Here is a 27,988-nt window from a genome sequence, read left to right as displayed (position 1 = left end):
TTCAATTAAAAATACTAGAACAGGGGGAAGAAAGTCTCCATGTAATGAAAATGACCACATTGGACGAACTGAATTCTTTGGGGTTTCTTGCAGGCTGGGAGCAGTTTATGAGCAACACCGCACTGGGGGCAGGTGAGAGCCTTGAGATACTTCCCCCTAACCCCACCCCACACCCATGCCTGGCCTTCTTCCTGGGGACCATTTCGGGGACCTTCTCGTTGCTTGTAAATACATAGTATGACAAGTATTCCGAACACTCACATCAGTGTACGTTAGTCTGGGCCACTGTAGGCCGGACAGCATAATGGTAAGTAAGCTGACTTCTGGAATGGTCCGCAATCCTGAGAGGGGCTTGGAGAGTGAGTGTTATGAGCAAGAGTGGTCTTGAGTATACGCCTCTTCACCAAAGAGAGAGACGCCAGGAGGGGGCTGCACACGGAGGTCCTCACTTTTGGGGCTCGGATGAGACCGTCTTTATGAAAAAAAAATATCCTGTGATTTTTGACAGCTAACAAAAGGCCTGACTCGTCTCATCTCTATCGCACAACGCCCTGGGGACCAGGTGTGCCAGTGTCTGGAAAGCCCTTTCTCCACAACCCCTATGCCGGGACCGTGCCCGGGGGCGTGGCAGCAGGGGTGCACAATCAGTTCATACCCCTGCAGGTGAGTTCATGCCCCTGCGGGCGCGTTCATGCCGCTGCGGGCGCGTTCATGCCCCTGCGGGCGCGTTCATGCCGCTGCGCATGCGTTCATGCCGCTGCGGGCGCGTTCATGCCGCTGCGCATGCGTTCATGCCGCTGCGGGCGCGTTCATGCCTCTGCGCGTGCGTTCATGCCCATGCGGGCGCGTTCATGCCGCTGCGCATGCGTTCATGCCGCTGCGGGCGCGTTCATGCCCCTGCGGGCGCGTTCATGCCGCTGCAGGTGAGTTCATGCCCCTGGAAGTGCGTTCATGCCGCTGCAGGTGAGTTCATGCCCCTGGAAGTGCGTTCATGCCGCTGCAGGTGAGACCTGGAAAGAGAATTCTATGTTTAAAAGGAGGTTTTAATGCTCTAGACAACTGATAAAAATTGTTTATTCTGTAATTACTTACTCAGTGCCACCTAGAAGCCCAGTGCTGGTCTGGGTGCTGAGATCATTGGTTATGACCAGTAGTGACCAGTCTGACCTGCCCCGCTGTCTTGAGTTTATGTTCTAATTAGTGATGGAACTGTGGGAAGTAGTGATGTCTTTTTCTAGCACAAGGTGACTTAAAGTCAGGAATAGAAATTTCCTTTATATGATATTTAAGGTATGAAGAATTTTTAAATATTTCATTCCTGAGGTGTTTTAATTTCTAAAGTCTGGTTTGGACATTTATAACAAAGTCACAAGTCAGCAATGATGGACAAATAGTAGCAGCGTGGTTTACGTATTTTCTGACAGTAGTGTTTTTGTTTGTTTTAGCCCACATTGTTAACCAGTGATGCTTTTGTTCCTTACAGGTGACTAAGAAAAGGGCAGCAAACAAAAAGAACAGTGAGAATAAGGAGGCCCCGAGCTCCCCAGCCAACGTACTGCAGGCTGGCCAGCCCGCGTCTTCCAGCGCCGCCTCGGGAGCCAGCCCGCCGGGGGCCGCCGCCGCCCAGCCTGCGCCCACGGCCCCGCCCACGGAGGACACGGCCCCGCCCACGGAGGACACGGCCCCACCCGCGGCAGACACGGCCCCACCCGCGGCAGACATGGCCCCACCCGCGGCAGACACGGCCCCACCTGCGGCAGACACGGCCCCACCCGCGGCAGACACGGCCGCCCAGGGCCACACCCCGTCCCCGCCGAAGGCCGCGCCAAGCTCGTCTTCAAGGAGGAGATCGAGAAAGCTGGCCGTCAATTTTGGCGTTCCTAAACCTTCTGAATAAATTTGGTACTTGGAATTAAATTAATTTCTTTCCTTCCCACCCACTTTTTTATAAATCCACATCTCTGTCTTCATTAAAAAAAAAAGAGAATGTGCTATTTTAAAACAGTCTGTTTCCACCGAAAATTTTTAATTTTTAATTTGTCCAGCACTCTTCACGCTGTTTAAAAGACTGTATCAAATTGTGCATCTTAACTGTGTGCAGTCTGCTTCACATTAATTATACCTCAATAAAGCTGTTGTTTTTAAAAGACTAAATTAAACCTGGTGTTGAAACCAGTGGGCCGAGCAGTCCAGAGCAGCAGCCCTCTGACCACCGGCCTCGTCCTCAGACACGTCCTGGACTCGGAATTTGACCTGTCGCCGTAACAGGAAACAATCTTTCTACACGATCATTGAGGGATAATTAAATGAAGCGTGACATTGGGCCTCCAGTACCATTTACTGAATGTGGATGTTATTTTGCTTTTTAATGATGTAACAGAATTGTCAGAAAAATGGCTCTTATTATAACTCATGTTCTGTTGTTTCTGAGGGTCCTGGACCCGCTGGGGTGGGGGGTGCGGGGGCTGCCAGTTTACTTTATTCTGAATTTTGTACCAAAGCCACTTTAGAAGACTGACCAGAATATTTCATGCAACTAACTACTTAGAACATAAATAGCAATCTAGATTTGAAACAAGTAAATTACACTTTTTTTTTTTTTAGATTATTCAACAACCAGCACTGGTCATTTCTAATAAAATCAAGTGTCAGAATTTACAGGGTACAACAATTACAAATTAACCTTCCAGCAGACAGAAGTAGGAAACGTCAATCATGTGAGTGAGAATAAACTGTGTTGCTCTTTCGTGCGGCTCGCTCAGCCGTGTGTGAGCGATTCGTCGCTGGTCCGCGGGCCCTGCTTCCCGGGACCAAGGACGTTCTCATTTTCTAACCATCCACCGTGTGCTGCGTATTACAAGCACAATCACTCTGTGGTGTGTCTTATTTACATGACAAATGCCTCTCGTTCTCTGTCCCCTTTTGTAGCTTTATACAGAACTGCTCGGTGAGGCCGCATCTTGTCTTTGCATGTCACGTGTGGTGGTGTAATTTCCAAGCTGTGGCTCTTGAAATTATTTTAGAATTTTTAGAAATGTATCAGTGGTACCAGGGCCTGAATTTTTATATCTATCTCTATATACACACACACATATATATATATGTATTTATCCTTTAGTTTTTGTGATGTGCTTATATTTTTAAGGAAGTAAGTTATACTTTTTAAAAAGTTGGAACCACAATTTTTATATGGAGCGGCTGCTTCTGACATCTAATTTCATGTAGCTCATCGGAAACTCTGCCTTGAGTCTTAGAGTAGTCTTGTTTGTTTTTTAAAATGCTGGTACTGAACAAAGTAGGTTCCTTTAACTGCTGCCTCCAGAGTTTCCCTGAATGTTCGCAGGATATGTGTCTGTTCCAGTGCCTTTCGTGTAAGAGAGGAGTGCTCAGCGTCTGTTGTCAGCGTCGTGTGAGCTTCTGTGATTCCTGTCCCCCTTCCTAGACCCACAGGCCCAGCAGTTCCCAGCAGTCCCTGCTTGGGAGTGTTTACCTATCTCTGGTGGGACCCTGCGTCCTGAGACTCTGGTCGTTCTTAGCCTTTGTCCTTACTGCCTCACAAACTGTGTATTTGTTTTTAAAGGAAGTGTCTATTATGAGAATACAATACAAAAAGTTATATTGTGATAGTAATCATCTGTTTACAGTGTAACATCTCTCACCTTATGTAACTGTACAAATGGCCACAGTCAAACCCTCCCTCAGCACCCGTGTGACTCATGTTTTCTTAGCTCACAGGCAGGACGGCACACGTGACCTTCTGGGGGCCACGGGGCCATTGACGGACAGTTTTGGGAAACTTGCAGTTCTTCCCTTCTGGGGGGGGAGGCAGACTCGGCCGCCCAGAGTTCAGATCTGTGTCTGCCCAGCCCAGGAGCCTGCTGTGGACGTGGTGTGAGGGCCGTGGGGGCCGGGAGAGCAGGGCGCCCAGTTCTGTGTGCTTCTACATCAGGGGAGAGTGAACTCCAAACAGCCTTGTTCAGTCGTTTCTTTCCTTCCGGGTTTTGTGTTTTTTTTAACTTTTTGGAGCCCATTAAGTAAAAGCTGAAGATTGATCTTTGTTTCATTTTTTTTTTTTTTTTTTTGTCTCTTTTCACTGTTTCTTCCATCACCATCACCTGGTCGCTACCTGAGTTTTATAATTTGACAGAATCTATCCATTGATTTAAAACACCACGCACACCAACATCTTACATATCGGAGACGCAGCTGTGTGGAACATCAATTTCACCTGTAAGGGAACCTGAGTTTCCGTTTAAAGCTAGTTTTTCTCGTTTGTTTGTTTTTCAGAGTGCTAAAGAGTTCTTTCAGGACTAAAATACAACGAGATCTTTTCTTTCCCCCTATTGTGGGGAGGGACGGAAGAACACGGTGCGGGGTTTTGTTACTTCTTTTTCTGATCAGGTGTTTGCCGTGGTTAGGCTGGAATCCCCACTCTCCTCTGGAGTGTCGGTTGTGGGGGGCGGAGAGAAGGCAGGTGGGAGAGGAACGCCGGTCACTGCGTGTCCGACAGGGACAGATTCTCTGGCTCCCGGCACGGGACAGGCATCAGTGTGCTGCACGCGCTCGCGTTGTGGTCAGCTGCTGTCTGCGTCCACACACCTGCATTCTCACCGTGGTGGTCTAATGTCCACCAGAAGGTAGAGCTGCCCACTCTCCACCACAGTCCAGCCCTGTGTCCTCTCCTGGTGGGGGGCCGTTTTTAAAACACCAGTGCAGACGTTCCCCCCGCTGTGTTCCTTAGAGCCGTCTTGCTTACGGATTGTGTGTTTATGGTAGGGGAGAGGTAGAAGCGAGTCCATTCATTGGAGAGAAATGACTGTGATGGCATTGTCACCTATAAGAAAACAAGTCACAGGAACTCCCTACCTTGCTAACGACGGTGACATTGCTCAGAGCAGCGGGGACCCTCACACAGGTCACGGGCACTTTGTCAGTGAGACGCTCTCTCTGGCCGGAGCTTCCTGTCTTGGTGAAGCTTAGACTCCCAGACGCGAACCAGACCGGGCACAGGTTCCAGACGCCACCGGCCACATGGGCACAGACGAGCCCCGGGGCCCGGCCAGCGGGCACGGCGAGGTGGCACTGCTGTGGGCCGGCGGGCAAACTGCCGGGACGTCCCCGGTCCTCCCGGGTGTGAACGGTTCCAGCAGCAGCGAGGGCGGCAGCCGCCCAGGCCCGACCGTGTGAGCCTGCGCGTCAGGGCGTCTTCTGCCCTCAGCGCCACTGGTCACGGAGACTCCGGGTTTGCACGGTCAAACCCACGACGCTCGCTGTTCCCCCCACCAGGGCCAGGCGCTATCTGAGCGGTCAGTACGCTCTCGGGTGGCCCCGGCCCAGTAGTGAAGTTTCCGTACACGGTGGAGCTGTTGGGAGCCAAATTCTTGTGCCATTTCTAATGAAACGAGAGGGGCAGGATTTGGGTCCACGGTTTGCTTTAACTCTTGTTGCTGTTGTTGTGGTTGTTTTGAATTTACTGGGGTGATGTGGTTTGCCAAACCGGACGGGTTCCGGGTGGACAGCTCCGTGGAGTCCGTCTGCCTACTCAGTCCAACTGTCCCTCCCTGCCCCTCCCAGCGAAGGGGCTGGTTGGTTGGTTTTGAACCCTTTTTTTTTTTTTTTGCCTTGGTCTCATGTTTTCCTCGCCTCGCCAGGTCTGGCGCGACCCCCGCGTTTGAGAGTGGGCTGCCGGGCGCGGCCGAGTCACCGTGTCAGTGTCACCGGATGGCTCGCGCTGGGCTCGCTCACACAATCTCAGTGTCATTCACACATCATGTATCTCAGTTCCTTTCTGTTCTCCCATGGCGATGTTTGTAAGTCACGTGACTTTTCTCATTGATCTTATACAGAGCAGTATTTTATTAAAAATTCAAAAGGGACGACTTTCGTGCTCCTTTTGTAGTTTGTTTGTTTGTTGTTGTTGTTTCTAAATATCTTTACATTATCCGCAATTAAAGTGTTTTAAACTTGCATTGAAATGGACTCGGAGTGTGTTTTTTGTGTTGTCAAGTTGTCCGTCTGTAGACCTGTAGCGTGAAGTTGGCCGTGCACTGCTGTGGGGCGGGGAGGGCTTCCCCGCCCGAGAGCCCCCGAGGGCGCGTGGGTCTCCATCAGACGGTTGACAATGGACCACAGGCTGTTGTGCTGCTGTGTTCACATTAATGTCGGAGCAGAAACGTCCCCCGAGCCGCTGGTGTCCCATAGCTCCGTAGCTGTCTTCTGAATCCACGTCCTTCAGTATAAACCGGTCGGCACTGTTGGTAAAAAAAACAAAACAAACGAACCTGAACTGTGGGTGCAGAGGGCCGCTGTTCCGACTCGGCTTCCTTCTCGCTGGTGGTGACGAGGTCACTGTCCTGTTCACGCTGCCCAGGGAGGTGAGGTCCGAGTCCCCGGTTCTTCCCCTCCTGCCGGAGGAAGACGGCACCCCGGGTGACTACAGAGCCATGTCACACACGAGGGGCACAGCGGGTGTGGGACAGTAAGTGAAGGTTTGTCACGGTGGGTGCAGGTCTGTTCCTTGGGTCTCAGCGGAGCGCTCTGAGGGGGCACCAGGTTCCTCTCTGCTCTTTCCACTGCGCCCCTCAGTGCACAGTTCAGAGTCCCCGGGGCACCTGTCGGGGGGGCTCCTGTCCTTCTGTTCCTACCCTGCCTGTCACCATCCCCTTGACCGTTGCCGCCATGCGGAGCCGGCCACGCAGGCGGAGGCTGTAATTCCCACTCGGAAGCCCGGGGAATCGGCCAGACCGGCGTCTTGCCGATAGTGGCCCCGTCTCACAAGGCATCTCTGCTGCATAACCTGAGCTAAGGCTCTGAGACGGGCGGGAAGGAGCTGGGAAGAAGGGGCTGAGGGGGGTGGTCTCTTCCTGCTACGTCTGCGTCCAGCTCCCCCTGCCAGTCAGGCTGTTCCCACTGCTGCCCTTTACTGCGGACCCCAGGGAGCCACGTTCTGGTGAGTCCGGCCACTGCGGTGCCCCAGAGGCCCCCGGTGGAGTCCCCGCTGCTGTTCCCTGTCGGCCCCCACGCCGAGAGCCACGGCCACTGCCCTCTTCTCCCCGGTCCAGAGCATTGCCGGGCTCTCTTTTAAATCTTGGTGCCCATATTTTGGCTGGGAATCAAAACTGCAACCAAAACCCACTCAAGCTTAGGAGAGAAATTCTGTCGGGAGAATCCAGTCCGTCTCCCTAAGGAAGTGTTGGACGCCCAGGCCAGCGTCCTGAACGGTTTGCGTGGCTGGTACTCTCGTAGCCTTCCGTGTGTGCAGTGCTCACCGACGCAGGTCTTCCTGCACTCGCCCCTTCCTAGGCTCCAAGGTTTGGGTTCAGTGATCTAGGATTGACATTGACACTGTGTATGCAGTTAGTTTTATTATGAATGTGTCCTTTCCTCCCGTTTGCTATTCAGGGCTTGTCATTTGAGGGTTTAGCACAAGCACAGAGGTTACCAGTATGAACAAGACCTAGCCGGCCACCCACCTGGCGCGGCTCCTGGGGAACAAGCCTGCCGGAAGGGAGCCGCACCGGCAGCGGGCGAGGGACCCAGGGGAGGGCGGGGCAGGTCGTCAGCCGAGTTCAAGTGACGTAGGGTGCAGAGTAAGAGCGGGCAGAGGTGAAGTGAGGGGCATGGTAAGGAAGGCTGTCTTCACCAAAGCTCTTCTGTTGGACGGTAGCAAACATCTCACGTAAATGAGCTGCAGGGAAACCACCCAGAATCCAAGAACGGGGCCACAGCTGGGTCTCAGCGGGGCCGGGACCGACAACAAGACAGCTGTGGGGAGCAAACACCCGCCGCTCACCTCGCCTGTCTTTTCTTTTCTATTTAAAGTTTCTTCATGCTTCTTTATTTATCGATTAATTGATGTTAGTGAGAGAGGAAGGGAGAGAGAGAGAGAGAGAGAGAGAGACAGGAACATTGATTCGTTCCTGTATGACCAGCAACCTCTGCACTTCGGGACGACGCTCCAACCAACTGAGTCACCTGGTCTGGGCTCTGCCTTTTCTTAATTTTTTTTAATTAAAAAAAAATTATTTTATTTTATTTATTCATTTTTTTTAGAGAGGAGAGAGACAGAGAGGGAGAGAGAGACAGAGAGAGAGAGGGGGAGGAGCTGGAAGCATTAACTCCCATATGTGCCTTGACCAGGCAAGCCCAGGGTTTTGAACCGGCGACCTCAGCATTTCCAGGTCCACGCTTTATCCACTGCGCCACCACAGGTCAGGCTTGGGCTCTGCCTTTTCTATTGAACACGCGTGGCTTCCATGTAGCGATGTACACACACTGCTTCCATTCCAGTCGCCGGCCTGGGACCAGCGCTTGCATCTCCGACTCAACTCCAGACGGTTGTCGGGTCAGATGTCTGCTGCCCGGGCCGCGAGGTCAGCGGACACACGTGCGTGGCTGCCAGGGCCGCTCACGGACAGGGGTGCACCCTGGAGCCTGGCCAGCATGGCAGGACACCCCCCAAATGCTCCTCCGATGGGAACTACAGTGTGATTTTGAGGAGGTGTGGACCAGACCAGATGGACACGCAGTGCTCTCAGTGACCAGTGAGGACGGCAAAGTGAAACGAGGAGTGTGGGAGCAGTGTGTCCCGGACCGCCCTCCTGACAGGCCTCGGGGGTCCTGCAACCCATGAGTGGTTGGTCAGGAACAGCACGTGGGCCCCACCCAGCCTTCCTAAGAGGAATCCCTTTCTCCCGCTCTCTCCCGCACGACCCGCTGAGTCTTTTCATCGTCTACGAAAGAACAGATCTCTCCAAGAACTTCCTCAGCCTGGAACGCCATAAACAAGCACTGCCTTCAGCAGCCGTGTCCCTGGATGCTCAGGAGCACGGACTCCCCACCAAGAATGCACCCCCCCACCCCCGAGTCGGGGCCGCCCCTCCACCGCCCCGGGGTCCGCAAGGGTGGTCACTGCTCTTTGCTATTGTGGCAGAACCGTGTCCTACACAAGGCGCTTGGGCGCAGATAGACGGGGAGCCCCTCACCCCCGCAGCCAAGACTGGGCGTGTCTCCACTAATGAGGCACAGTGCTTGCAGGCGGCTGTCACACCGTTAATTACATCACACCGTTAATTACATCTCTGTGGACACAGCACTCAAGTTTCCTGCTCAGGGCTCAGTAATAGTAACTGTTACTACCTACGGGCTACCCACTGGGTGCCTGTCGCTTTATGTAACAATTTCAATCCTGGGAACGTTAACAATATTAAAACATTATTAACTCATTTCACAGATGAGGAAATGAAGACACAAAGCGGTGCCCGGCCGACAGGTGACAGAATGTAACTGATCGGGCAGCACAGGTGGGAGCCCCCCACCCACGATCTCACTCACTTTCTCTCTTCAAGTTAGTTTTAAGTTATGCAATACGTCGCTGCCCTTCCTCCCAGAGCTGCCAGCGCGGCGGGAAGAGGGACATCTGCTGACCGGCTTTGGCAGGTCATCGCTGTCGGCATGTGGCGTGGGTCCCTCAGTCCATTTTGAAATGGCGCACACACTGCGTCCACACACAGCTAACTTCAAACTGTCTTTTGTTTTTACTTTATATCACCGGCTTCGTGCTTTCTGCCTCGTTCTGAAACTGGCCTTTTCCCCCTCGACCAACAAACACCGCTGAGGCTGGCGTGCTCTGCCCGCGCTGGTCTGCCCGCTCCGCTGAGCGGCTGGCAACACGCACCAGTCAGTGCTGCCCACCTCGGTTCAGCGCCCACAGCCCCCGGCTCCTTCGCGAGACTTTTCTTTTTCTTCTCTTTTCTAGAGCCAGGGGCTGGGGGTGGGGGGCGGGAGATCTCCACCAGAAATCCAGATGGACTTCAAGGAACGAGGGGAAGAAGGGGCCCCCGGCAGAGTCAGGGGAACCGGGTCACCGCTCAGGGAGACGCGTCAGGAGGGTCCCGGGGCAGCAGCCGAGGTCCTGCGATGAGCCCGGCACCAGCAGGAAACTCGGGCTTCCAGGGAAGAGCTGCAGAGGAGAGGGGGTGAGAAGCCAGGACTCTCAGCGAGGATACAGACGGCATCCCTTCCCCGAGAGGCGCCCGTGTGTTCATCACGCGGTCCTTCTGCCTCGTGTGAGACCCTAAAGAACTCATTTCTGTCTCGGTCAGAAAGTTAAAAGTAAGCTGGTGCGCCTGACCTGTGGGGGCGCCGTGGATAAAGCGTCGACCTGGAACGTGGAGGTCGCCGGTTCAAAACCCCGGGCATTTGTCTGGTCAGGACACATACGAGAAGCAACCCCTACGAGTTGATGCTTCCTGCTCCTCCCTCCATCTTTCTCTCTCTATCCTCTCTCTAAAATCAATAAATAAAATCTTTTAAAAACTAAAAAAAGGCCCTGGCCGGTTGGCTCAGCGGTAGAGCGTTGGCCTGGCGTGTGGGGGACCCGAGTTCGATTCCCGGCCAGGGCACACAGGAGAAGCGCCCATCTGCTTCTCCACCCCTCCCCCTCTCCTTCCTCTCTGTCTCTCTCTTCCCCTCCCGCAGCCAAGGCTCCATTGGAGCAAAGATGGCCCGGGCGCTGGGGATGGCTCCTTGGCCTCTGCCCCAGGCGCTAGAGTGGCTCTGGGCGCGGCAGAGCATCGCCCCCTGGTGGGCAGAGCATCGCCCCCTGGTGGGCAGAGCATCGCCCCTGGTGGGCGTGCCGGGTGGATCCCGGTCGGGCACATGCGGGAGTCTGTCTGACTGTCTCTCCCCGTTTCCAGCTTCAGAAAAATACAAAAAAAAAAAAAAAAAAAAAAAAAAAAAAAAAGCTGGCATGATTTCCAGGCACAGAGGGACATTTGTTTGGCAGAGAATCAGAGACTCTTGCTTCTCTCACTCCGGGGCGGGGGCGGTGCGCCCACAGAGCCTGCGTAGGAACCGGGCCCGGCCCCCGCTCACTGAGTTCTTCTCTCCGGAGAGGAGCAGTCACGGTGGATGTTCAAGCGTCCTCGTGAGGAGACACGGCAGGATGGGGTGCAGGGCCCCCGTGCGCAGGGTCAGGAGGTGCTGGGGTCCAGCAAGGAGCCGGGCGCGTCCACCTGGGGTCAGCACACGGTGCCGCCTGCGCTGCGGCAAAGGATTCACACGGTTTCCGTGGTGGCCCTGGCTTTTCTGCTGGGCTTTGTCGTCCTTGGTACCGTTCTGTGACCATTGCGAGAGACTCCTTCCTGAATTGGACACACACACACACACACACACACACACACACAACTGCTTTCCTCACCTCGAGAGCTGAGCCGGCCCCTGGGGGCGGCTTGGCCGGGGGTGTGTCTGGGGTTACGGGGCGTGATGTCCCAATCACACTTCCTCAGGGCCGCGCCGTGAAGGAAGTCATAACGTTTGCTGAGATGTCATCGTGCGGTGCTTCTACATTCATTCCTGACAAGTAATTCTGGTCCCGGTGAGAGGAGTCACCTTTGAGTCCTCTGTTGTCCCCTCCCCCACGGGCCCCTCTTGTAACCACTTCCTTTTTCTCCACCCTCACGGTTGTCATGTTCACACAGGTCCCCTGCTTCTCCCCGGCCCATTGCCAAGGTCTTCAGCTCCCCCTGCCTCCTGTCCTAAGTCACGCTTGTCCATGAAAAATAGAAGGATAAACTGTGCAGACAGAGTACCTTACAGCATTCTGCTATTTGACTCTCCTCCCCAATACTGTGAGGTAGGCATTTAAGAAGTTTCTTTTTTTTTTTTTTTTTCTTTTTCATTTTTCTGAAGCTGGAAACGGGGAGAGACAGTCAGACAGACTCCCGCATGCGCCCGACCGGGATCCACCCGGCACGCCCACCAGGGGCGATGCTCTGCCCACCAGGGGGCGATGCTCTGCCCATCCTGGGCGTCGCCATGTTGCGACCAGAGCCACTCTAGCGCCTGGGGCAGAGGCCACAGAGCCATCCCCAGCGCCCGGGCCATCTTTGCTCCAATGGAGCCTTGGCTGCGGGAGGGGAAGAGAGAGACAGAGAGGAAGGCGCGGTGGAGGGGTGGAGAAGCAAATGGGCGCTTCTCCTGTGTGCCCTGGCCGGGAATCGAACCCGGGTCCTCCGCACGCTAGGCCGACGCTCTACCGCTGAGCCAACCGGCCAGGGCAAGAAGTTTCTTTTTAAGCCCTGAGTGGTTGGCTCAGTGGATAGAGCACCGGCCTGGTGTATGGACATCCCGGGTTTGATTCCTGGTCAGGGCACACAGGAGAAGTGACCATCTGCTTCTCTCCCCCTCCCTCTCCCCCTTCTCTTCCTCTTCCCCTCCCACAGTTAGTGGCTTGATTGGTTAGAGCGTCAGCCTCAGGCACTAAAACTAGCTCAGTTGGTTCGAGCATTAGCCCTAGGTGCTGAGGCTAGCTTGGTTGATTTGAATATTGGACCCAGAGAAGTAGCCGGGTGGATCCCGGTCAGGGCACATGCAGCAGTCTGTCTCTCTATCTCCCCTCCTCTCACTTAAAAATAATAATGAATCAATAAAAAGTTTCTTTTTATTTTATTGTGGTAAGAACACAGTATGAGATGAGAGGGTCCCTCTTCACAGGGCTGTGAGTGCATGACAATGCTGTTGACTGGAAGCACTGTATCTTACATCAGATCTCTAGAATGACCCCTGAAACTTCATGCTCGGAGAGTCCCGTTTACCCCTCCTTCCGACCCTGGGAGGCGCCACCTCGGGCTGGGCTTTCCCTCAGCGCCCAGCAGTGAAGAACAACACCACGCGAGGCTCCGCCGTGGTGACGCTCTAGAATACTTAGACCAAAGAGCTCTTGAGGCCCTGGCCGGTTGGCTCAGTGGTAGAGCATCGGCCTGGCGTGCAGAAGTCCTGGGTTCAATTCCCGGCCAGGGCACACAGGAGAAGCGCCCATCTGCTTCTCCACCCCTCCCCCCTCCTTCCTCTCTGTCTCTCTCTTCCCCTCCCTCAGCCAAGGCTCCATTGGAGTAAAGATGGCCCAGGCGCTGGGGATGGCTCCTTGGCCTCTGCCCCAGGCGCTAGAGTGGCTCTGGTCGCGACAGAGCGACGCCCCGGAGGGGCAGAGCATCGCCCCCTGGTGGGCAGAGCGTGGCCCCTGGTGGGCGTGCCGGGTGGATCCCGGTCGGGCGCATGCGGGAGTCTGTCTGACTGTCTCTCCCCGTTTCCAGCTTCAGAAAAATACAAAAAAAAAAAAAAAAAAAAGAGCTCTTGAAAGTTTCCAAGAAAGAAGAAAAATCGTGCAAAGGATCAAGACATCTCAGAGGAGGCACCAAGCACTGGAGGGCCATGCGGCGGTGCCTGCAATCAAGTTCACGAGGAGGAGTCGCCACGTGGAATTCCACACCCAGTCGGAGAGCCAGTTGGGTGTCGGGAGGGAATCAGAACAGGTTCTACTATAAACAGTTGATCTTTTCAGGCCACTGTTTCTCAGGAAACGGCTAGAGGAGATACACTAACAAAGTGAGCGTGGGAGCCAGGATTGGAGATTTCATCGGAACGGAGAGAAAGGTCCCGTTTCCCAAGAAGAGAGCGTGTCCTGAGAGACAGCAAAGCCGAGTGCTGCAGGAACCTAGAGGCTGGAAGAAGAACAGCTCCCACGCCTGACCCGTGGTGGCGCAGTGGATAAACTGTTGACCCGGAACGCTGAGGTCGCTGGTTTGCCTGGTCAAGGCACACATGGGAGCTGGTGCTTCCGGCTCCTTCCTCTTCTCTCTCTCTCTCTTCTCTCTAAAATGAATTAAAAAATAAATAAATAAACAGCTCCCAGAGAAATGGCTTCAAGACTAGGAAGCCGGGAAAATTGCCAATGTTTCTGAACACCTCAAGAGGTGGTTTAGAAACCAATCGAACCAACGGTATTTGGGTTCCGTTCCTAAGTTCATAGAAAAGCAACGCAGGGAAGTCAAATCAGAACCTTCAAGGAAAAGAGAAAAGTTTTGCAGAAGAGAAAAGCAGCGTAATGGAGATCCGACAGAAAACAGCATGATGTAAGAGCATGCAATCAAAAGATGAGAGCAAGTTTTACAGGTGGGGGCAGGTTTAGGAAAACAAAAAATACTAATAACTTAGTAACTGTCACCATCCCAAGCCTGAGGGGGCACGAGGCCACTCCTGGGCCACAAAGACACCCTCATAAAGACAGAGGCCTTTTGTAGAACTAAGTGGCTAACCCGCGGCAGCTAGAGAGACCTCGGAACAAACACGCTATGACCCCATTCTCCCCCTTCCCTCGAGGTCTCGCTGGTGCCCCCTACTGGCCACGCCCATGGACCTCGCCGTGGAGTGAGGGAGCCGCTGATGGAGTCCAGCCTCCCCAGACACGGAGCGGAACGGGGAGGGGGGAGGAGTCAGTCTGCAAAGGTAACCAGAAGCCACACAGCACAGTGGTGAAACGCTGGGTGTCCCTACGGGTTTTTATTATAGTCATGGAAACAGCAGATGAGATGTATTTGTGTGCACTCTATTCCATGGTGAAAATCAATAGGTCATGCCCAGAAAAAAAAAAAAAAAAAAGTGTGTTATTTGTTGAAGGAAATACAAAAAAAAAAAAAAAAGACTTACTGTGACTGCCTAGCATAAAATAAAACAATAAAGAAATTGACCACGAAGATCTCGGTGGAGTCCTAACACCCTGTGATCTCATGGGCCCTCGGAGGGAGAGGATACATTTGACTAGGGAAACTTCTACCTGAGGAATAATTCAGAGATTTTTACAAAAATCTATACATGAGACATTCTGATAGCCTCAAAATGTGAGTCCACGGATGACTCGTTAAGCACAAGAAGGAGAAGGTACCTCCGTCGTGCGGAGATTGGGCGGTCACTCTCTTAAACAAGCGGTCGAGCCTGGCAGGAATGACCGAGAGAGGGAGAGAAGACTGACATCCGTGTGTCTCCATGTTGCGCAGAGGGAAGAACGCCCATCTCCAATTCTGGTCCAAAGCGCAGGTCCTGGTGCCGACGGAGGGAAACAGCCAGACGGGCGAGGTTCCTGGCTCGAATCCAGGCCAGGCACCGGGGAGAGATCCAAGAATCCTAACAGTCCGATGCCAGCTGTGAACTTGTGAGTGGATCTAGGTCAGGGGAGAAAAAATCACAATGACGAGGTATCTGATGGAACAACGGGCGTCTTCGTGGACGGAGGGTCTTCCCGAGCGAGTGAGCTGTCGTGGGTCTCGGGTGTGGCGATGAGGCCGCACCTTGTGGGGGACACACACTGAGGCCTTCAGGAGTGAGGTGTCGTAACATCCGCTACCCACCTTCGGACGGTCTGGAAGAAAGGAACCGTAGGGAAAGATGGCGATTGTGTGGTCAGACGTCAGATGAGGACTGTTTGGGTATGAATACTGGTTTTTCACCTTTTCAGCAGGTTCCAAAAACAGCTGATTTTTCAGGTGCCTCTGCGGAGGAACAAGTGTGGGCTCTGTTTTTCATAATAACCCTTCCTGAGTCACTGACTGTCAACTACGAGCATGTTGTGGATAGAAATTGCCATGATCAAGTCCTTCACGTCTAGGAAACCAAAACAAAGCTCAGAGGTCACAACGGGGTTGCCTTAGGCTCACCTCACCTATGAATTTGTTTTAAAAAAATTAATTCTTTTTTTTAGGTGAGAGGAGGGGAGATAGAGAGATAGGCTCCCACATGTGCCTCCTCCCAGCAGACCTGTCTTGGGCTGATGCTTGAGTACCGAGATATTTTTAGTGCCTGAGGCTGACATGCTTCAAAGAGCTATCCTCACTGCCCAGGGCCATGGCTGGAATCAATTGAGCCACTGGCTACAGGAAGGGAAGAGAGAGAGAGAACAGGGAAAGGGAGGGGAAGATAAGCAGATGGTCACTCTCCTGTGTGCCCTGACAGGGGATTGAACCTGGATGTCCATATGCCAGGCCGAGGCTCTATACACTGAGCATTGGTCAGGGCCAAACATTTTTTTTTTTTTTTTTTTACAGAGACAGAGAGTGAGTCAGAGAGAGGGATAGATAGGGACAGACAGGAACGGAGAGATGAGAAGCATCAATCATTAGTTTTTTGTTTTTTTGTTTTTTGTTTTTGGGTTTGTTTTTTTTTGTTTTTGTTTTTTTTAAATTTTTTTTTTAGAGAGGAGAGGGAGCGACAGAGAGAGAGAGAGGAGAGACAGAGAGAGAGAAGAGGGGAGGAGCTGGAAGCATCAACTCCCATATGTGCCTTGACCAGGCAAGCCCAGGGTTTCGAACCGGCGACCTCAGCATTTCCAGGTCGGCGCTTTATCCACTGCGCCACCACAGGTCAGGCCAGGGCCAAACATTTTTTTAAAAATTTCTATTTCAGTTGGCATTCAGTTTGAAAACTATCAGTTTCAGGCATACAGCACAGTAGTTAGAACCGACACAATTCTGAACCAGCTGGGAGACCGCATCCTGAACTCCACTCCCCTGTCGCTACGGCAACCAGAACATCTTCCCTCTTCCTCGTGGCAGGAGTCAGTCGAGCCACCAGCCAGAGGTTTGGACTCTCAGACATTTGTCCTTGCCACATGGCCACATCGTGGTAAGCTTGCTTACCTCGGGGTCTCACCCCTCGGACCTGAACGGTCCTCCTTGAATTAGTGCCACCGTGTTAGACAGACAGCCCATGGGAGACGTCACCTGTCACACGCCCTTACGGGTGTTGCCTCAGCAAACCCGCCTGCCTTTGATGGGTCTGAGCATCTCCGTGGTTGGATTCAAGTCCTTGAAGACCCCAAAACGATCTTTTAATTTGTTTTACAATCCTCAGATCTTTTTTTTTTTTTTTGTCAACAATGTTTACCTTTGATAAGAATAAAAGCTAATAAAACAAAATAAGCCAAGGTTGATAGAAGAAACATGACTTTTTTTTTTTTTTTTTTTGAGAAAAATGTAAAAGAATCAAATCAGGTATGTGGCAATTAGAATTTTTTATTTTTTAATTTTTTAATCTGGCGGTTGAGTCTAAGGGCTGGAATCCACCCTGGAGAACCTCTCAGGCTGTCTCTTCCTCTGGAGAGATTAGTAACAGGAGGCTCACTGTGGACAAGGCCCACCGGGGGTGAGGACGACGGGGACCCGACTCCGGGGACCAGGTTCAGTGACGCAGATCCGCTTTATTCAGGAAGTAAGTTAGCTTATATACACGGGTTCAGCCTGTAGGGTGTTACAGTGTGTTCTTCACAGCCAGGGGCTGAAGGGTCAGGGAGCTGCCTGGTTGGCGCTGAATTGCCTCCCCACAGCGGGCGAGCTCCCTCCTGGGTGTGCCCAGGAGGGTTTCAGGTGCTGGGGTGTTCTCACAGCATTGCGTCAGCCACAGCTGCTAGGAATGCGCTCTGCACTCTACCTACAGCTCACTCGCCAGGGGGCCACCCACGGAGGTGACACCCACGGAGGTGACACCCACGGAGGTGACTCCCACGGAGGTGACACCCACGGACGTGACACCCACGGAGGTGACTCCCACGGAGGTGACACCCACGGAGGTGACACCCACGGAGGTGACTCCCACGGAGGTGACACCCACGGACGTGACACCCACGGAGGTGACTCCCACGGAGGTGACACCCACGGAGGTGACTCCCACGGAGGTGACACCCACGGAGGTGACTCCCACGGAGGTGACTCCCACGGAGGTGACACCCACGGACGTGACTCCCACGGACGTGACACCCACGGAGGCGACACCCACGGAGGTGACTCCCACGGAGGCGACACCCACGGAGGTGACTCCCACGGAGGTGACTCCCACGGAGGTGACTCCCACGGACGTGACTCCCACGGAGGTGACTCCCACGGAGGCGACACCCACGGAGGCGACACCCACGGAGGTGACTCCCATGGAGGTGACACCCACGGAGGTGACACCCACGGAGGTGACACCCATGGAGGTGAGGGCAGAGCCAGGTCTGGAAGCCAGGTCTCCGCACGTCTGTCTCAATAACCCTTATGCAGCCTGTCCGCTCACCTGCTGTGGTGCAACCAACCCTCTTGCAAGGTGAGCAAACAGCGCGCGGTGACCTGTGCCCCATTGTCAGACAGGGAACAGCGGTGGTGAACGGTTAGGGCGAAGGAAAAACACGGAGCTGAAAAGACCGTGGTCGGTCAGGGGCTGGGCGGGGACATGGAGACCCACACGGCTGAGCCTTTCAAAGTAAGTAGCAGACATCAGCTGCAACTTTCTTGTTCCTCTCGGCAACAAAGAATTGACTCTCCCAAACTGGGGCTTCACCTGCTCACCCGGCTGCGGGACTAGCCGAGCTCAGTGGCTGATACTAAGACCCACCTAGGCTCCCAACATTGGGCCCCAGCTGTCAAAAATGTCTGTGCTGGGCGGGACTGACCAGGAGGCTCTGCTGCTGTTCGTAGTGACCACGGAAGTGTTCAGACACAGAAAAACAGTTTCCAGAATGTGGGGTATGTGGCTCATTTTCTTGCCAGGTTTTAACATTCTAAACAATAAGCCGGGTGGGTTTGACAGGGTGTATTTTCATTTTTAATTCATTCCTTCCTCATTTTCCTCTAGATTTTATTATGAAAAAATTCTAAACACACATAAAAAGTGAAAAATTTTTTCAGTGAACATCTATATATGCACCACCTAAATCCCACCATGAATATTATACTATTTCTTACTTATCACATGCCTATCCCTCTAGCAGTCTCTCTGTCCATTTAATAATCCACCTTATTCTTTTTTTTTCCAGTGAGAGGAGGGGAGTCAGAGACAGACTCCCTTACATGCCCGGACCGGGATCCATCCAGCAAGCCCACTAGGGGGCGATGTTCTGCCCATCTGGGGTGATGCTCCATTGCTCAGCAACCAAGCTCTTCTTAGTGCCTGAGTCGGATGCCATGGAGCCATCCACAGTGCCCAGACCAACTTTGTTTCAATGGAGTCTTGACTGTGGGAGGGGAAGAGAGAGACAGAGAGAAAGAGAGGGGGGAAGGTGGAGAAGCAGATGGGCACTTCTCTTGTGTGCCCTGGCCAGGAATCAAACCCAGGACATCCACACATTGAGCCAACACTCTACCACTGAGCCAACCGGTCTGGGCTAATCCAACTGATTCTTGAATGCATTTCAAAGTAAGTAGTGGACATCAGTATATTTTCCCCCAAATAGTTCATCACGCACATCATTACATAGAATTCAATATTTTTACAGTTCTCTTTTTCCTATAGAGCTAAAATTTACATACAGTGAAACACACAGGCCTTAAATGTCCCATCCCTTGAGATCTGGCACCTAAATCATCACCGAGACACACGGCAGGAACGCCAGGGGCAGAAGGTCCCGCACACCCTCTCCCAGTTCTCTCCACACCAGCACCCAGAGGCCATCATTATTCCGAAACTTTTTTTTTTTTTACCACAAATTAATTTGCAAGTTCTCTAGAACTTCATATCAAGGGGAAAACACAGTATGTACTCCTTATGTGTGGTTCCTTTTACTCAGTGTGACGTTTTGGGACTTGTCCACACGGAGTGTCTCTCTGTTCGGAACAGGGGTCCATGGGTGAGGAACACGGCTCCCGGTGATTCTCTGGGAGACAGACGGATGGCAGAGCTTTTTCCTGTCCGGGGCTCGGAGGGGCGTAGCGGCGAGGGACGTTCTTGTGCACGTCTCCCTGTGGACACTCGCTTTCATTTTATCTCGGGAAAATACCTAGGACGGGTCGATGGGTCACAGGACAGTTTCATAAGAAACTGTTAGAGATAGTGCATCAAAATTACAACAAAGATATGGAACCATCTGAAATCGAGCTGCGTGGAAGTCCTACAGCTAGAGAGTTAAAGAAGCCACATCAAGGCTGGTAGGAGGGGCGGGGACAAGGGACGGGCTGGTCACGCACCACGTGTGGTGGTTTAAAATCACCAGGGAAATCTCAGCTGTGGGGGTTCCCACTGAGGAGGGAGGGGCCCCAGCCCCAGCCCAGGCCCCCAGCCCAGGCTCCCAGAGCCAGGAAGAGAAGTCCCCACAACTTCTGGCTGTAAAACCAGCAGGGACTGTGGCTGAGGGAGACGGAGCTGCTGGAGTCCCAGGCGTTCCTCTTAAAGGGCCCACAGGGACTGCCTCAGACTCCCTCCCTCTGGGCTCCAGCGCTGGGGCAGCAGCTTGAAGGGCACCAGGGGCACACGGGGAGGAACTGGACTGTTGGACATCAGAGCAAGAACTGGGGGTGGGAGGGCAGCTTTCTCCCAGACACAAGTGCTGGCAGAGGCCATCGGTCCCTTGCTGAGCCTCTTCCCTCAGAGCCAGCAGGTGGACACCATCCCTGAGTCCCCATCATCCTGGCTCTCACTGTTCACGCCGCCCAGCTGGACCCTGAGACCCCTCCCCACCCAACCTGCTGCCCCACCCAAGCTGTTACCAGTGGCTTTTCCATACAAATGGCCTGTGTTGCCTCCTGCTTTGGATTTTCCTAAAATCTCTCAATAAGCAGCATCTGGCCTCTGTGTGCCCCACACCTCTTGCTAAGTGGCCCCAGGCCTGGCAGGAGCCACAGCCAGCGTTGGTTCATTGGCCCCTCCCGGACATCTCCATGCCCAGCACAGGTAGCAGCCATCTGCACAGTGCTCTGTAGCTCATGCCAGGTGCTCCAGGCAGGGCACAGGTGGTGGCTGACCTTGCACCTCCCAGGAGGCCCCAGAGCCAGTGCACCTGTGGTCAGCTTCAGATCACCCTGGGTTACAACCCGACCACCTCCATGAGTGACACACTCAAGGGGCAGACTGGGGGAGCAGCAAAGCCCCACTGAAGCCAGTCCTGCTCTGTAGGGTCGACTCCTGCTCAGCAGCTCCTCTGCTGTGGTCGCAGCCGGTCCTCAGCCTGGGGGTCAGTCCCCCCCACCCCAGTGACACCAACAGCAATTAAGGCTCAATTACACCTGGACAGGCACACAGCTCACACAGGAGTGCACCTGGAACACTCTGTGCTTCCTGGACTTGTACGTCTATTTGCTTCACCAGATCAGGAAAACTGTGCATCATTATTTCTTCTAATAGGTTTTCAATACCTCTCTCTCTCTCTCTCTCTCTCTCTCTCCTCCTTCCAATACCCTATGATGCAAATGAGGGCATGCTGGTTGTCCCAGAGACCCCCTAAACTATCCTCATTTTTAAAATTCTCTTTGCTGTTCTGATGGGGTGTCTTCTGCAACCTCATCTTCCAAATCGTTACTCCTCCACTTTACGGAATCTACTGCTGATTCTCTCTAATCTCGTCTTCATTCCAGTGAGAGTATTCTTCTCTGACTGGTTCTTTTCCATGTTTTCTTCTTCTTTTCCATGTTTTCTTCTTCTCTCTCTTATTTCTTTGTGTCCTGAAGTTCTCACTGAGATCACTGTGCTTTCCTAACACCATCGTTTTGCACTCTGCGTCTAGTGGATTACTTGTCCCCACTGTGTTTATGCTTCAGACTTTTCCGGACCTGAGTTTGGTTCTGGTCTTTGATCTGGGACATGTCCCTTTGTCTCCTCATCTGGGGCAGCCTCCCTGTGTTGGCTTCTCTGTGTTAGGGAGAGCTGCTGGGTGTCCCAGTCTTGGCAGGACGCCCTTGTGTTGTAAGTGTCCTGAGGGGCCAAGGGGGGCAATCTCCCCCAGCACCTGAGCCAGGTGCTCCAGGTGTGTTCTTTGTGCGGGCGATGTGTGCTCTCCTGTTGTTCTTAACCCTTGATGATTGTTGGCTTATCACTGGGCAGGCCTGACCCCCAGGCTGACTGGCTGTAAGAACTGGCTTTGACCACAGGGGAGGAGCTGACCCCAGGGAGGGAGCAAGATTCACTCTAGCAGGACTCTGGTGAGTCTGCTCTTGGTGTGTGTTGTTTCCAGAGTGGATTAGGTGGTGCTCTGGTGTGCTCCGAAGCTGGCCACCTGGTGTGTTGGTCTTAGGACATCTGGGAAGGGGCTCTGATGCAGGCCAAGGTCAACTGTGGCCTGTGCTATGCCCGAAGCCACGTGGTAGAAGCTACAAAGTTACCTGCAGTGGTGTCCACTTGTGCTGGCCTTGGAGGTGCCTGGGAGAGGCCAAGCTGTGGACGTGGGCCAACTGCCGAGCTTGGGACGAGAGGCACAGGGTGTGCAGAGGCCCAGTGCTGCTTGTTCGGTGTTGGTGAACCTTGGAGAAGTTTTAGGAAAGTCTGAAGCATAAACCCAATTCCGGCTGAGGCCCCTTGTGTGGAGAAGTCACTGGAAGTGGTTTGGGTGGGCCTACGAGTTAGAGGCTGTGGGCTCTCAGGGAATCACCAGGTTGGGGCACAGAATGTGAGCCAGGTTGATGGAGACTCAGATATGGCGCCCACCTGTGCATGCAGGGCTCCACAAAAAAACAATGCCACACTTCCTTCTAGGAAAAAGCTTTCCCCACCTCCACCTTTGCCCTGAAGCCAGACAACTCAGTCCCTCCCGGATGTCCCCTGACCATTTGAGCTGCTGACCTAGCCCTGGAGCGTAGAGCTAATGAGTTTGTCAGCAAGTGAGTCTGTTCACAGAGCCTTTTAAGAGTAATGCCTAGATTACTTGTGTCTGTTGCATTGGGAAATACGGCCATCTTACCTATGTTGATTCTTCTAGTCCATGAACATGGGCTATCTTTTCATTTCTTTGTGTGTTTTTCAATTTCTTTTAATAATGTCTTGTCGTTCCTAGCGTCTAGGCCCCTCACAGCGTTTGTTAAGTTTATTCTGAGGTATTCTGTTATTTTGTTGTTGTTGTTGCAATTGCAAAAGGAATTATTTTTTCATTTTCGGAAATGTTAGTGTTAGTAGATAGAAATGCAATGGAGTTTTATGGCCCTGGCTGGTTGGCTCAGTGGTAGAACATTGGTCTGGTGTGTGGATGTCCCAGGTTCAGTTCCTGGTCAGGGCATACAGGGAAAGTGACCATATGATTTGCTGGTTTGAAACCCCAGGCTTTCCTGGTCAAGACACATATGAGCCTGACCAGGTGATGACACAGTGGATAGAGCATTGGCCTGGGACACTGAGGTCCTAGGTTCAAAATCCTGAGGGTGCCAGCTTGAGCATGGGCTCATCCAGCTTGAACACGGGGTCGCCAGCTTGAGCGTGGGATCATAGCTATGACCCCATAGTCTCTGGCTTGAGCCCAAGGTCGCTGGCTTGAGCAATGGGTCACTCAGTCTGCTGTAGCTCCCCAGTCAAGGCACATATGAGAAAGCAATCAATGAACAACTAAGGCGCCGCAACAAAGAATTGATACTTCTCATCTCTTCTCCCTTTCCAGCTCTGTCTTGGTCTATCTGTCTGTCTGTCTCTCTCTGTCTCGCTAAAAAAAAACAAAAACAAACAAACAAACAAAAAAACCACACACACACATATGAGAAGCAGCTTCTACTAGTTGATGCCTTGTGCTCTTCTCTCCCCCCAAATCAATACATAAAATCTTACAAAAAAAATAAAAGGAATCATCAGTGAATGCTAACGTTACTGGTGACAGCTGGAGGGATAACAGGATACTTCCATAGTCTCCAGTGTCTCCTTGTCAGAGGCTATTAATTACAGAAGGAATTATGGTGACTGTAGAATGAAGAAACCTGGCCGATGCCACCTTAACCAGCTGCCTCATAGACTTCACGTGGAACTAACTACGAGACAGCTCACTCGTCCTGATACGATGTAGCGAGGGGCACAGCTGGGACAAGGGCGATGCCAGCGGGGCTCCACCCCCAGGGTTCACCTTCATGCATATTCATGAAGCTGGAAATGAAAGCACCTCCAGACGCCGCCTTCATCTGCCCCTCGTCGCTGCCCTGCTGGAAAGAGCTCACCCTTAATTTTGTGCTGTTCTGGCCCAAACGCATGGCCCGACTCTAATCAGAGGAAACCGCAGACAAACCACAAAATGAAGGGCGTTCTGCAAAATCGATGCCTTGGGCGCCTCGCCAAAGACAGAGGTCAAGTGATGATCCCAAGTCAAAGGAGACTGAAGACCCCCGACAAGTGAGGCATCCCAGGATGCGGGCTCTTCTTGTGTGGTTAGGGACCCTGTTGTGACAGTCGGGAAATCTCAGTGAGAGCCCTGGTGGGCTGATGGTACTGTGTGTGAGGTTGCCTAAGAGAATACGCTTGTTTCGGGGGAATTCTGACTCAAGTATTTAGGAGCAGATGGGCATCGTGCCTGCAATTTATTATCAAATAGTTCAGAAAAAAAGGGGGGATGGTGGCCCTGGCTGGTTAGCTCAGCGGTAGAGCATCAGCCCAGCGTATAGAAGTCCTGGGTGTGATTCCTGGTCAGGGCACACAGGAGAAGCACCCATCTGCTTCTCTACCTCTCTCCTTCCCTCTTCTCTGTCACTCTCTCTTCCCCTCCTGTAGCCATGGCTTGAGCCAAGTTGGCCCTGGGTGCTGAAGATAGCACCATGGCCTCAGCCTCAGGCTCTAGGATAGCTCAGTTGCTGAGCAACGGGGCAGCAGCCCTACCTAGATGTGCAGAGCATCGCCTGATATGGGCTGGCTGGGGGCATCCTGTCTCACTGCCTGCCTGCCTCTCACTTAATTAAAGAAAAGGGGGGTGGGTGTCATCATCAAAGACCTGGGCAAGAGGGCAGCTGGGGCTGGCAAGGTCACCGGGTCTGCCCAGGAGGCTCAGACAGCTAAATGAATATCAACCCCAATTCCTGCTGCCCCAGTCTTAGTCAGTGGTGGAGGAAGTCTCAGAACTGTCTGTCTCAATTGGCCACTTAAGTTTAGTAGTAAAAAGCTGGTTACAGACTACAGTGCATTGCAACACCTTCAGAAGGAAAGGGGAATGTTCTCTGGACCATTTGGGGTGTGTGTGTGGAGGGGCAGTGTTTATTAGTTTTTTGTGGGGTTTTTTTTTTTTTTTGTATTTTTCTGAAGCTGGAAACGGGGAGAGACAGTCAGACAGACTCCCGCATGCGCCCGACCGGGATCCACCCGGCACGCCGACCAGGGGCGATGCTCTGCCCACCAGGGGGCGATGCTCTGCCCCTCCGGGGCGTTGTTCTGTTGCGACCAGAGCCACTCTAGCACCTGGGGCAGAGGCCAAGGAGCCATCCCCAGCGCCCGGGCCATCTTTGCTCCAATGGAGCCTCAGCTGCGGGAGGGGAAGAGAGAGACAGAGAGGAAGGAGAGGGGGAGGGGTGGAGAAGCAGATGGGTACTTCTCCTGTGTGCCCTGGCTGGGAATCGAACCCGGGACTTCTGCATGCCAGGCTGACACTCTACCACTGAGCCAACCAGCCAGGGCTTGTTTATTAGTTTTAAAGTCAGTACTTTTTAATGGAAAATAACATGACCAAAAACTCTGTCACGGGGCTCTGAGACCCATTCGGACAAAGGTTAATTGAGAACAACACGAGAATGGGTGAACAGATGAACAGGATGAAGAAAATGTGGTGCTATGCTAATATTTGGAAAGTCTGGGTAGAGGGCACATGGGAATTCTGTGCTATCTTGCAACTCTTCTGTAAGTCTGAAATTGTGTCAGAACTAACATTTAAAATGAAATATCCAATTGGAGGTCCCAAAGAAGAGACAACGGACTCTGGGAAGAGGCAACATGTACAAAGCAGGACATTTCCCAGAGCTGAAGACCCAGGTCCTTGGTCTGAAGGATTGCAGCAGGGTGTCTCCAGTTAAGATCAGTTAAAAACAAGACCTCACCTAGGAAAACCAGAATGGGTTTGAATAGAAACATCTTAAAGCCCCCTGGGAGAGAAAAGACAGAGCCCCTACAAAACAATGAGAACTAGACTTCCCATCAGTCCTAACAGCTGGACGCCCACGGAGCGATATTTCCCAAGTGCAGAAAGAAAATCACTCTCAATCCGGTATTCTCTACCAAGCCGGACTATCTTTTGAAAGTGAGGCTACACTCAAGACATTTTCAGATCTTCAGATACTCCAAACGTCTCCTGCTCAGACCCTGATGGAAAGCACTCTGATACTTACTAATATAACCTAAGAAAAGGGAAATTGACTCGGGAAGACGGAACTTGGGAATGAGATGGGAGGGGCCATGCTGAGTAGATACATGAATAAACACGTGGTTACACGTCTAGACACGGAGAGACGGAAAAGAGAGACAAAGAGCGTGTGCAGGCTCCCAGTGGAGCTCACGCAGGACAAAGCTCTCTGCCTTCCGACTCTCTCTCTCTCTCTCTCTCTCTCTCTCTCTCTCTGTCTAAATGCCTGTTCTCGCTCACGGTCTGGTTAGTGCCCCATTTCCCTCGGCGGTGCTTTTGGCTGGTGATTTTGTCTATAAGATGGGTCCCCCGAGCACAGTCCTGGAACGCTCTGCAAGGGCCCCTAAGCATGAAGAGACTCTGGGCATTCCATAAGCATCACTGGGGCATAAATTTTAATACCACTGACCATACGTTCCACGTTAACAAAGCGACAATACACAGGGTGGGGCAAAAGCGGGTTGACCGTCGGTCGTGCGTACACGAAATACAAGAGTTTATCCTGGTGTTATCATATTTATTACGTATTGTATCATTTTCCCTCCAGGCCACAGTAAGCCTGCTTTTGCCCTGTACCTCGATGAGATAAATAAGCTGCCTTGACCCAGAAACGCCCATAAATCAAGGTCATGTATTGTACCGAGCAGTTGACAGGCACGTGACCAGAGGGGGGCGGGAGCCTAACCCTGTGTTTCCTCGGGGGAGATAGGGTTCAGGGTTTGCTAATTCCGGGAAGGTAAGACCTTTAGAGAACTGCAAATAATGAGCATCAATAGTACCTCTTTTTATTTATTTATTTATTTTTTTTATTGTTTCCGGTTGACTTAAAACCAAGCGAGCGTGTATTGTTCGTGGGACCTTCTTTCTACTTTCTTCCCCTGAGCTCCGGAGCGATTGGACTGCAGTCCAAGGCTCACCTGCTCTGTGTGAACTCAAGCACAAGGTTCTGCAGCTGCACATTGTGACACGACCTGAAGTAACCAGATTTCAAAACAGGGCCCTTTCCTTCCTCGACAGGATAGAATGTAAACAAGCCTACCAAACGTCCTCTTTGCTAACCCGCCCACCCGAGGAGCGTGGATTACTCAAGTCGTACACACGAATCAGGAGCGGTCAGTTGTGACGCGCGGCCCTGCGGAAGTACGTCATTTGGTGAAACCCCCCCCCACCCCCCACCCCAGGTCGACGTAATTTGGCCCACGTGTCATCGGGACGGAGCCCATTTAAAGTCCTTCTGGAACCTGCAGCTTCTTTTTGGGGACAGGCTGCGTTTTCTGAAAGGGCTGTGCTCAGTCTGCTGAAATCAAGAATTCCGAGTGATGTACGCAGAGGACATCACCGTGTGCTCGGAGAAAAGGAGCTTTCTGGAGCGATGGAGGCACTTTCTATCGCAATAGTGGCGGTGGTTATACGGCTGTATATTGTTGTCAGGATTCATTCATAGACTGGACGTATCAGTAAATCTGATACAAAAGAAAATAAGAATTCTGGGGTATTTGGGAAGGAAACAATGCCAACAGCGGCTAAGAAATGTGTGGAGAAGGGTTTCTTTCCTTGATCTGCCTTATTCTTATCCAAAAAGCGGAGACATAAGTGTCTATTGTTGAAAACTTCCTAGTCACGGCTCATTCCCCACACTCCCTTCTGCTGTACCATTCTTGACTTTGGATTTTTAGTTGCCTTATGCAGTAATTCTGAATTTTCCCTCAACTCCCCGGACTCGCCCATTTCCGATTCTGTCGCATCAGACATCCCTAGTTGGATGAAAAGATGTTGGACGGCGACTGAAGCAGGATGTCTGAGATGAGAAGTGGAAGTATTCTGCTTCTTCGTGGCGAGGGTCTCTCTCCCTCTCTCTCACTTCCCGGCCTCCGGGTGTTCATCAGCACAAAAGGCAGGCTGTTCACAAACCCGGGCAGTCAGCACCCCGGCTTCGTCCCCCTCACAGCACTGGCAGAGGAGCTGGAGAAGGACAAGATTTCCCGTCACCTGGTACACCCCAGGAGGGGGAATTTTTAAGAGATGGAGGAGGTATGAGTCTGTTCATGTTTCTGACGCCGGATGCCTTTCAGGAGCGGGGAGACAGGGCAGATACCTGGGCAGGGGCGGCAGGTGTGACTCCGGTTTCCC

General features: G+C 52.5%; 1 protein-coding gene and 1 long non-coding RNA gene across 3 annotated transcripts in view; one reads left to right on the top strand and one right to left on the bottom strand.

Annotated features, from left to right (window-relative positions):
* Positions 1-5,029, top strand: part of XRN1 (5'-3' exoribonuclease 1) — a 108,950-nt gene extending 103,921 nt beyond the window's left edge. The window contains exons 40-43 of one of the 2 annotated variants that reach the window (XM_066347349.1): positions 94-132; positions 509-663; positions 1,484-1,902; positions 2,605-5,029. In XM_066347349.1, coding sequence (XP_066203446.1) covers positions 94-132; positions 509-663; positions 1,484-1,897 — 608 coding nt within the window. In that variant the 3' untranslated portion in view covers positions 1,898-1,902; positions 2,605-5,029. Of the gene's footprint in view, positions 1-93; positions 133-508; positions 664-1,483 lie in introns of both variants that reach the window. The other variant, XM_066347348.1, reaches the window with a different exon arrangement.
* Positions 1-27,988, bottom strand: part of LOC136379798 (uncharacterized) — a 555,021-nt gene that overhangs the window by 341,650 nt on the left and 185,383 nt on the right. The gene's annotated exons all lie outside the window — the stretch shown is intronic.

The sequence above is a fragment of the Saccopteryx leptura genome, chromosome 8, assembly GCF_036850995.1.
Source record: "Saccopteryx leptura isolate mSacLep1 chromosome 8, mSacLep1_pri_phased_curated, whole genome shotgun sequence".
NCBI lineage: Eukaryota > Metazoa > Chordata > Mammalia > Chiroptera > Emballonuridae > Saccopteryx > Saccopteryx leptura.
The sequence above is the reverse complement of the archived record's forward strand: the minus strand, read 5'-3'. Positions and strand labels throughout refer to the sequence as shown.